Source organism: Miscanthus floridulus, chromosome 4, assembly GCF_019320115.1.
Source record: "Miscanthus floridulus cultivar M001 chromosome 4, ASM1932011v1, whole genome shotgun sequence".
In the NCBI taxonomy this organism is placed as follows: Eukaryota; Viridiplantae; Streptophyta; class Magnoliopsida; order Poales; family Poaceae; genus Miscanthus; species Miscanthus floridulus.
The window spans coordinates 77,246,303-77,257,719 of record NC_089583.1 but is presented as its reverse complement, the minus strand read 5'-3'; the positions used below and the strand labels follow the sequence as shown (position 1 = coordinate 77,257,719).

General features: G+C 43.2%; 1 protein-coding gene across 1 annotated transcript; it reads right to left on the bottom strand.

Moving 5' to 3' along the window:
• Window positions 1–2,639: 2,639 nt before the first annotated feature.
• On the bottom strand, window positions 2,640–10,442 carry LOC136551775 (dicer-like protein 4). Its single transcript, XM_066543318.1, has 5 exons — window positions 10,430–10,442; window positions 4,988–5,087; window positions 4,663–4,852; window positions 3,707–3,809; window positions 2,640–2,923 (listed from the first exon to the last, which is right to left on the bottom strand). Exons 2-5 carry the CDS (start codon window positions 5,063–5,065, stop codon window positions 2,773–2,775), a joined length of 522 nt encoding a protein of 173 aa, XP_066399415.1. The 5' UTR covers window positions 5,066–5,087; window positions 10,430–10,442; the 3' UTR covers window positions 2,640–2,772.
• Between the last annotated feature and the right edge of the window lie 975 nt (window positions 10,443–11,417).

The following is an 11,417-nucleotide window of genomic DNA, read 5'->3' as shown; positions in this document are numbered from 1 at the left end:
GGAAACCTTGTGAGGCGGCTCTAAGAACTCCAACATCTCATCTAAAGCTTCTAGATAAGCCTCCATGTGGATTTTTCAATAAGAAAAATCATCTCCCCCAAAGATAGGAGGGGGTCCATCCCCGTGGGACATCTTGCTCTAGACGGTTAAGCCTAATTTAGCGAGCACGGGGCTTTGATATCAATTGAAAGGATCAAGATGCCCAAGAGGGAGGGTGGATTGGGCTAATTCTAAATTCTTTGCAATAATTAATCCCTACACTTAGCTCACTTCACCCCTTGTGTCTAGAATGTATTTCTATTGTTCTACCGCATAAAAGTTTTGCACCCTAGATTCTAATCCTACTCTAGCATGGCAATTCTAGGAATGTAAAGACATAAAATGAATTGCTCAAATGTAAATGCTCAAAGTAAAGAGAGGAAAAGGAACAGGGCGATGTTTTCTCGAGGTATCGGAGAGTCGCCACTCACTACTAGTCCTCGTTGGAGCACCCGTGCAAGGGTGTAGCTCCCCCTTGATCCGCGCAAGGATCAAGTGCTCTCTATGGATTGATTCTTTGACACTCCATCGCGGTGAATCGCCAACAACCGCTCACAACTTGACTTGGGTCATCCACAAGTTTCGTCAGATGATCACCAACCTCCCAATCACCACCGAGTTGTCTAGGTGATGGCGATCACCAAGAGTAACAAGCACAAACTCTCACTTGACCACGACAAGCCTAATGAGAAGGGTGGATGCACACTTGCTACTCTCTATGCACTAATGAGGTCCTTAATCTTGGATTCTCAAATCTCAATCACCTCACTATGCTCTTGTTCTCTCTTGCACTCCAAAGGTGTTTCTCAGCTGAACAAATGGGCAAGAGTCATCCCTTGGACGAGTGGAGTAAGTATTTATACCCCCTCATTCAAAACATAATTACCCTGTTCGGCTTACCCTATATTCGGCTTGTTCGGCTTGTTTTTTCAGCCCGAACAGTGTTTTTCTCTCACAACAATTCAGCCGGAACAGTGTTTTTCAGCCAGTTTCAGCCAAGATTCAGACCAGCGAACGGGGCCAATGTTTGGAGGCTGAGTCAGCATTCTGCGGGGTGGCCGGATACTCCGGTCAATTATACCCACCACTGTGTCAGAGAGAGCCGTTAAGCTCTGACTGGACTCTAACATGCGTCCGGTCAAGAAAAACGCTCTCTGGAACCTTACTGATGTTAACCGGATGCTGGCACCCAGAGTCTGGTCACTTTACTGTTTAGCGTCCGGTCAGGTACCGGATCCTGATCAGTGTCCAGTCAGCACCAATCGGACACGTTCGGTCAGCTAACACTCTCTCAGGAACCTCTCTGGAGTTGACCGGACGCAGGTACCCAGCGTCCGGTCCACTCTCACTCAGCGTCCGATCGGTACCAGACGACTGCAGTGGATCAAATGAACTGACCGGACTTACCCTCCAGCGTCTGGTCACAACTAGACCAGCGTCTGGTCAATGAGTTGACCCTCCATTCACTTCCAACTCGAAATCATATGTAAATGAAGTTTATTCCAATTGATCTTAGGGCTATTCCTAAGCTACCTAGTGCTAGATTTGACAAGTGTGCACCGCACCTAACCCACTAGACTTATCTAGGTTATGCTACTGGTCCATACCCCCTTAATAGTATGGCCAAAGGAAAAATAAAGTTCTAAACTATTCTAAGTGCCTCTTCATCACCAAACGACACTTAGAACTAGTGCGTCATTAATCTTGCCGTCCATCCTTTAAAAACCGAAACGATTTTCATCGACAGGGGCATGACAACCTTGATTGCCCAATCAATTGTCATTACCATGACCTAACTCAAATTGCCTCTGCAAAACACATGTTACTTATAATAATCTCGTGTCGTCATTAATCATCGAAACCCAACTAGGAGCATAGATACTTTCGATCGGCACGGGCTCTGAGTCCCAAATTCCCAATGTAAGTTCCCAACAGAGCTTGGGTTGGGATCTCAGGTATTGCGGTTTCTCGCAGTTGAGCCGCAGCCGCAGGGCGTGCTGCAGAGAGGGTCGGCAGCGTAGATGGTCTCGTCTCGGCGGCAAACTCACCCCATGATGATTCACAATGTGCCACAGCAACAAGTTCACACAGGGATAAGCACCAAGGAGACCCAAAGGAGTCAGGGATTCCGGATTCGAATTCCATTTGGCTCATATTATCTGTCACGGGAGAACTTACCGCAATTTCGTACTGAAGTTCCGGTCAAAGAAAACTATATATAATAACTTATGGTGCTACGACATCACAAACATCTTTCTATCCTGTTGGTATTCCGGCTGTGTTCGCCGCAGCTGCTGCACCTGCACCCGTCTACCTAACAGGCCTGCTATTGCTTGGTAGCTTCTGAAGGGCTTGTTTGGCGATAATTTGATAAAGTGAAAAAATAACCAGTTTTCTATAAACAACAGATTTGATTTCCCAACAGCCGCGCTCAGTTTCTGCACCGAATTTTCATACGAGAGCCACATGTAAGCCACTGAAAAACAGGATAAAATGAGAGGAGGATTTTTCATACGAGAGCCACATGTCAGCCACTAAAAAACAGGATAAAATGAGAGAGCCTGGGGTTTGATCCCGCGAGCTCCCATGCCGCAGCAAAAAATGTCTACCACCAAGCTACGAGTTTAATACCTGACCCTTGGTTAAACGAGATGTACACATATAGCAACAATGACAAGGGTTAATCAGGCTAGCAGAAGGCTGATAGCCACACTAGCCAGGAACATCTGAAGATCACTTGACATAACCAAAGCGCTTAAGGCACCATAATGCCCCTTGTGCGGCGTTCTCTCGTGCGGCTTCCTTCCTAGGTTTGGCTTCGCTGAAACAATCCATAACGGTGTTGAGCAGTCCATCCAAGTGGACAGTCACCTTGCACTTGAATCTGCAGAGTTTAAGACATCAGTGATTCCCATTTCTTCTTCTAATCATAATAACCAGCTTATCATGGGCAGTTATGAATCACTCTACGAAGAATCACACAAACAACAGATGATGGCCTCTGACCACATTTCAGAGGATGCTACCATAGGACGGTAGGACTTAGGAGTTACAGGTAGGCATATACTGGCTCAAAAAGAAAAGAACAAAAAAAGGATGACACCATTGTGGTTTGCTGTAACTAGAAATTTCAGAAAATTTGACCCACTTCTTTAACTAATTATATTCTTATTCCTCAAACTGTACTAACGAGGACTTCGTTGTTTTATTCTTAGGAATAATGCAGCTTTATTCTCACCTTTGTTTGTTCTTTCAGCCATCTAGATTGGATAGAGCTTCATAGTGTTCACATGCCAATCTATTTCTTGTGATAAAAGACAGAAACTTGCAGGTAAGCCTCTACTCATGGAACTTCAGTTGATTTCCCAGTTCGGGGTTACGCTTGTGTAGTGCGTTAATGCAGCTAGTGTATTTTTATTAGTCATGGCATTGGCGTTATCACATTCCAGCATTGGCATAATCTCTCTCAAAATTAAAATGTACTATAAACGATATTGTGTAGAATATTATGTATGATTCACCTTTTTGAAAAAAAATATACAAATAAATACTGCATCGTAGGATACTAGGATGATGCCTTTTTTGTGACATAATGCACAACATGCTATAAATATTGGAAGTGCATGAACATTTAATTTAATTTTCATCAGTTAGTAGGGAAACTCACATTTTGCTATGTTGAGGTCCTTGTTCTTCAAAGTCATATGCTGGTTCTTTCCAGCCAATTGCCTTGCATATTTTCAACAGTCTCGAGCATACCGATTCGTTACCTACATAACCTCTGAATTTCAGTAAAACAATTATACAACCTCTGTTTCAGTAAAGCAATAGCTTATATGGAAAAAAAAGGAAGCTTAGCTTTAGATATCTAGCTAAGGAAGAAGCAAGAGCACTGATGCATATATATACTCAAGTGCATGCCAGAGCTCCTGGCCAACTTTCAAAAAAGAAAGAAATTAACGCAAATATGGCCTGTTTGGTTTGCAACTCCAGCGAGCCAAACCAAAATTTGGAAATGCCAAAAACGTGGGCAATGCCAAAACTACAATGTTTGGTTTGAGGCCATGCCAATTTGTGTGCAGGGTAAATGTATGTATGAAGAAGAATGAGTGTTTGGAGTAAGACCGTGTTTAAATCCGTTGAAACTTATAGTGTAAAATGTGAGGTCCAGATGTCATAAATGTTTTTTAATTAAAATGTAGGCAAGTGAGATCTTGTTTTGTAGATTTAATTGCAACGAATACTATAGTACGGACAGATCCCAAAACTGAATGTACGGTTTAAAAGCTATTGCCATTTAAAAATTGATAATCACAAAATTGAAGAATTAGTGTAACCATACTCCTACTGACACATCATCCATGCACTGTACAGGTGACCAAGCTAAACTCAGACTAACAATTCACTCGCCCAAGAGATGCCCCACTGGGCATGGCCAAAATTTATTTGGCACCACCAATGTTTGACCTTGAAGCAAATGCTGGCCAATGTTTGTTGGCTTGGACAAATATTGGCTTGGTTTGCTAGGGCTCACATCCAAACAGGCCCATAAAGCCTAATTGTTTTAATTGTCGTTTAATACGTAATCAAACTGAAAAGATATATCAGAAACATGCTCCTTACTGCAACCATTTGCTTGACCAGAGTTCTGTACTGCACAACTATTGAGCACATCCATGGGATCCTGGCCAGTAGAATCTTCAACTGGAAGAGAGGCTGGCGCTTTGTTCTCCATGCCAAAGACTTCAATTTGCTGTTCTAGTTGGACAATGGACCCTGAAACTTCAGTCCTTCTGCGCTTGGCTAACAAATCCTACAAAGAGGGCAACTGACACCATCAGAATACAAACACAGACTTAATCTGCAGAGAGCAAAAGGTAAATCCAAGCATGTGGCAGTGAATTTGAAAGGAGGATGAGAAAAATGGATGCAAGAGATTTTTGCCAACTTTTACATTTCCATCTTCTGACTCCACTTCCTCCTTGACTGGCACGCCACTGGACGTATGCTTCCTGGAAGGCTCCATAACCACCAAACGGAGAGTAGCCCTGACAAGTTAAATTGTTACTAGTTAGCTATATGTTTCTGTCACAACATAAGTATCCACTATAGTAAGGTCTAGTGACAAAAAGACATAATTCATTATTAACACTGTTTATTGGGCGCAAGAGAGCCGTACTTTATCTCAGTAATGATACCTCACCAACACAGACTAGAAAAATTGTACGTTTCAAAAGCAAATGGTTCAGAGCTATCCTCCGGAAAACATCCTACCTACTAGTCATGCATATTGTATAAAAGATAGCATGCATGGTGCTCAGTAAAGTAACCAAAAACATATAAAATAACTACTAAGTGCAAATTTACCACACCACATCTATGTTACCACCTATTCAACACAAATTATGGTTAACGTCATATGGTGTGCCATTCATCGACAGGGCTAGCACAATTTTTTTCTGTTCAGAACATGTGAATGTTTTTTGAGGATTTGACAAAAAGAAAAGGCCTTTCATCAACCAACTTAAATTTCTGACAACCTTATAAGCCGTGGGATAAAGAAATTAGAAACGGTAATGTGCGTGTGGGGAGGGGAGGGTGTTAGTATTGACATAATTGCACTGCTGATTACTCGTAACAGTAGTGATGATAGAACAATTTTTCTATAAATGAAAACTAACAAATTGACAGTTGCGCTAACGCAGCTGGCTGTTACCATCCTTAAAGAGTAAGCCGTTGTAAGCTCCACTGAGCGACATATTGCAAGAGTTGGTGACGACAAAATACTGCACGTGCAGGTAAAGAACCATTTAGTTCTGTCTGGCTATAGAACAAATGCCATTTTCTGGCAATCCTGAAAAGAGAAGGCCTTTCATGAACCAACTTAAATTTCTGTCAACCTTATAAGCCATGGGATAAATAAATTAGAAACGGTAATGTGCGTGTAGGGAGGGGAGCGTGTTAGTATTGACAAAATTGCACTGCTGATTACTTGTAACAGTAGTGACGACGGAACAATTTTCTATAAATAAAAACTAACAAATTGACAGTTGCACTAATGCAGCTGGCCATTACCATCCTTAAAGAGTAAGCCGTTGTAAGCTCCACTGAGCAACATACTGCAAGAGTGGGTGACGACAAAATACTACACGTGCAGGTAAAGAACCATTTAGTTCTGTCTGGCTATAGAACAAATGCCATTTTCTGGCAATCCTGAAAAGAAAAGTCCTTTCATGAACCAACTTAAATTTTTGTCAACCTTATAAGCCATGGGATAACTCCGCCTATGGTGGGGCGCCTTTGGTGTCCCAGCATAGCAGGTCCCAAGCCCTGGTAAAGGAGGAGGGTTGTGTTAGGCGTGGCGAGCCAATGTAAAAACTTAGCCACTTAAATGGAGATGAAACCCGAAAGAAAATCGTTGGGGCATAACCCTCTTAGCGACGTGCCATATCGGAACCCGGGTATGGTGTTAAATGGGCAAGGGCCGGGTCGTCACCCCCGTGACGCGCCGTGTCGTGATCTGGGCATGGTATCAAGTAACCAAGGATCGGGTCATCGCTTCCTTAGTGGCGCGCTACATCGGCGCCCGGATGTAGTGAAAAATGAGCAAGGGTCTTCGCATCAGAGTCGACGGGTGCGAAGGGTAAGGAAGCTAGTCGAACCAACTAGGATCCGTTTAGGTAGTTGGAATGTAGGGTCACTTACAGGTAAGTTAAGAGAATTAGTTGATACCGCGACTAGGAGGCGTGTAAATATATTATGCGTTCAAGAGACTAAATGGAAGGGTCAGAAGGCGAAGGAGGTGGACAATACAGGTTTCAAGCTTTGATACACAGGGACAGTCGCGAATAGAAATGGAGTAGGAGTTTTGATTGATAAAAGCCTCAAGAATGGTGTGGTGGGAGTAAGAAGGCAAGGAGATAGGATTATCTTAGTCAAGCTTGTCGTTGGTGATATGGTCTTGAACGTAATTAGTGCGTATGCCCCCCAAGTAGGCATCGACGAGAGTGCTAAGAGACAGTTCTGGGAAGACTTAGATGGCCTGGTTAGAGCTATACCTAGTAGTGAGAAGCTTTTTATAGGAGGAAATCTTAATGGGCATGTAGGTACTACAAGCGCAGGTTTCGAGGCAGTTCATGGAGGTTTTGGGTATGGTAGTAGGAATCAGGAGGGGGAGGAAGTTCTGGACTTCGCGGTAGCTTTTGACCTGATGATAGCCAACACTTTCTTTAGAAAGAGAGAATCTCATCTAGTGACCTTCAGTAGTGGACAACACTGTAGCCAGATTGACTTTGTCCTCGCAAGAAGAAAGGACAAACGAGCATACTTGGATTGCAAGGTGATACCGGAGGAGTGTGTTGTTTCTCAACATAAGCTTTTGGTGGCAGATTTTCGTTTTCAGGTGCGTGCCCGTAGGGATAAACAAGCTAAGATTGAAAGAACAAAGTTGTGGAAACTGAAAGGGAAGACGTCAGAGGTATTTAGGGAAATGGGTTATCAAAGAGGGCTCTTGGAAGGAAGAAGACGACATAAACAATATGTGGGACAAGATGGCAACCAACATTCAGAAGGTAGCCTCAGAGGTGTGTGGAGTTACCAAAGGAAGAGGACGCGAGGCTAAAGATACTTGGTGGTGGAACGATGAAGTCCAAAGGGCTATTAAGGAGAAGAAAGAATGCTATAGACGCTTGTACCATGACAGGAGTGTGGACAACATAGAGAAGTACAAGGTGGTAAAGAAGACTGCAAAGCGAGCTGTAAGTGTGGCAAAGGGTAGAGCGTACGAGGATCTTTACCAACATTTGAGTACGAAGGAAGGAGAGAAGGACATTTATAGGATGGCTAGGGTTCGGGAGAGAAAGACACGGGACTTCAACCAAGTTAAGTGCATTAAGGATGAAAGGGAGCATCTCTTGGTAAAGGAGGATGAGATCCGACATCGATGGCAAGAGTATTTTGATAAATTGTTCAATGGTGAGAATATGGACACAACCTTTCAGTTGGATGACTCTTTTGATGACACCAATATGCGCTTTGTGCGGAGAATCCAAGAATCTGATGTCAGAGAGTCGTTGAAAAGGATGAAAGGAGGTAAGGCGATGGGACCGGATGGTATCCCAATCGAGGTGTGGAGATGCCTCGGAGACATAGCTATAGTATGGCTAACCAAGCTGTTCAACCATATTTTTCGATCGAACAAGATGCCTGATGAGTGGAGGAGAAGTATATTGGTACCGATCTACAAGAATAAAGGAGATATTCAAAGTTGTACGAATTACCAGGGAATTAAGTTGATGAGCCATACTATGAAGCTATGGGAGAGAGTTATCGAGCATCGCTTGAGAGCAATAACGCGGGTCTCTATGAACCAATTTGGTTTCATGCCCGGAAGGTCAACCATGGAAGTCATTTTCTTAGTAAGACAAGTTATGGAGCGGTATAGGGAGAAGAAGAAGGACCTACACATAGTTTTTATTGACTTGGAGAAGGCTTATGATAAAATACCAAGGAATGTTATGTGGTGGGCTTTGGACAAACATAAAATCCCAACGAAGTACGTCGGGCTCATTAAGGACATGTACAACAATGTTGTGACTAGAGTTCGAACAAGTGATGGAGACACGGATGACTTCCCGATTAGGATAGGACTACATCAAGGGTCAGCTTTGAGCCCTTATTTGTTTGCTTTAGTGATGGACAATGTAGTGCTAGTTGATGAAAGCCGGATAGGAGTGAATCAGAAACTAGAGTTATGGCGAAAGACTTTGGAGTCCAAAGGTTTTAGACTCAGTAGAACTAAAACTGAGTATATGAGATGTAACTTCGGCACTACTACTCGGGAGGAGGAAGATATTAGTTTGGAAGGTCAAGTAGTGCCTAGGAAGGATACCTTTCGATATTTAGGATCAATGCTACAGAGGGACGGGGATATTGATGAAAATGTTAGCCATAGAATCAAAGCAGGGTGGATGAAGTGGCGGCAAGCGTCTGGTGTCCTATGTGACAAAAGGGTACCACAGAAGCTAAAAGGCAAGTTTTATAGGACGACGATTAGACCTGCTATGTTGTATGGTGCAGAATGTTGGCCTACGAAAAGACGACATGTTCAACAGCTAAGTGTCGCGGAAATGCGTATGTTGCGTTGGATTTGTGGTCATACAAGAAGGGATCGAGTTCGGAATGATGATATACGTGAGAGTTTGGGGGTAGCGCCAATTGAAGAAAAGCTTGTCCAACACCGGTTGAGATGGTTTGGACATGTGCAACGGAGACCTCCAGATGCACCGGTGCGTAGTGGAATCCTAAGTCAGGATAGTAACGTGAAGAGAGACAGAGGAAGACCGAAGTTGACTTGGGTAGAGGCAATAAAAGGAGACTTGAAAGGATGGAATATACCCAAAGACTTAGCATTAGATAGGAGTGCTTGGAAGACAGCTATTCACGTGCCTGAACCTTGATTGCTTCTGTTGGATTTCAACTCTAGCCTACCCCAACTTGTTTGGGACTTAAAGGCTTTGTTGTTGTTGTTGTTGTTATAAGCCATGAGATAAAGAAATTAGAAACGGTCATGTGCGTGTGGGGAGAGGAGGGTGTTAGTATTGACATAATTGCACTGCAGATTACTTGTAACAGTAGTGACGACAGAACAGTTTTCTATATAAATAAAAACTAACAAATTGACAGTTGCGCTAACGCAGCTGGCCATACAATCCTTAAAGTGTAAGCCGTTGTAAGCTCTACTGAGCAACATACTGCAATAGTGGGTGACGACAAAATACTGCACGTGCAAATAAAGAACCATTTAATTCTGTATGGCTATAGAACAAATGCCATTTCTGGTAATCCGTAGCGGATTTTTGTGCATTCAACCCCCAAGTTTCCAAGTCTAGAAACCATCAAGCTGTCTGCTCAGCGTCATATATCATCTTAAATAGTTACATCAACCTTGTCCTCGCCAAAGAATTATACTCAGTCACAATAAAGATGCAGATGTATGTTATCGAACTATGAACGGCGATTTATTTTTTCCAAGCAAATATGAATATTGGAATTCTTGAAGAAATACTACTACAAATTCGGAATTTACCATCAGAAAATGATGCATCAAACGCAGCAGGCTGGGGAATATCTCCAAGGCTGGACGACCCTCCTGATTCTTTTTAAAACCGCGTGGCACGCACTGAAGCACCTAATCGAACTACGCGTGGTTAGGTCGTATTAGTGGGGTCCCGGCGTCCCGCAGCACACAAATCATCCAATCCAACCTATTGAAATAGGGACAACAAAGGGTTTCGGATTTCATTGCTTTAGAGTCAGTCACAGCAAAGAATAGGTCCAATCCTAGATTGAACCCTAGAACAATCCGTACAACCGAGTTTCAGTCGCTTACCAGCTAAAGAAGAAACCGGCGGCCCGACTTCGGACTGATGGATCTGCACTGGAGCACACAAATTGTACCTAGCATGATTGTTATTGTTTATGTGGTGTCGCTTTGAAGTTTGTAGATCTGAACATACTATTTAGGATCGTCCTGAAACGGACGTCACCATTGTAATCCATGAAATTCCTGCTCGGTTTTGTTTTGCGAATCATGGATAAACATTTATGTTTTTCTTTCATTTTGAAAATAGAAAATCACATCAAGGTTTAACAATGTTTTAGATGGTCTCCAACCGTGAACCCATATGGACACCTAAATTCAAAATGGGTAGCTAAGAGACCCAAAATCAGTCTCCAACAGAGTACCTATACGGAAGAGCTATTTTGGGTTGTCTGAGAGGCAGATATCTTTTCTCATGAAAACTCATTTGCAGAAAGAATTTTTTTTATGTCTTGTCGTTAGAGAAGATGCCGAGGCCTTGTTTAGATTGCAAGTTTTTTCAATTTCTCTCCATCACATCAAATCTTTGGACACATGCATGGAGTATTAAATGTAGATAAAAAAATAACTAATTACACAGTTTGATTGTAAATTACGAGACGAATCTTTTGAGCCTAGTTAGGCTATGATTGGACAATAATTGTCAAATACAAACGAAAGTGCCACAGTACCAAATACTGATTCCTAAGAGCAACTCCAGCCCACCTCCTAAACATGTCCCTATTCTAAATTTAGGGATTTGATCCAAAAAAAATCCACTCCAATGCAGCTCCTACTTGGGCTCCCATTTTAGGAGAGCTGTCAAAATTTAGTTTCGGGTCCCCAGAAAACAGGCCCTCCTATTCCTCCCCCGAATCGTCTTCCCCGCCGCCGCTCGGGAGCCGCCGTGCTGCTCCTGCCGCGAGCCGCGAGCCTCCTCCCCTCCCAGACTCTACCTCGGCACGGCATCGCGAGCGCCCCCGTCCACCCCAGGAGCACCGCGCCGCGTGGAGCCTGT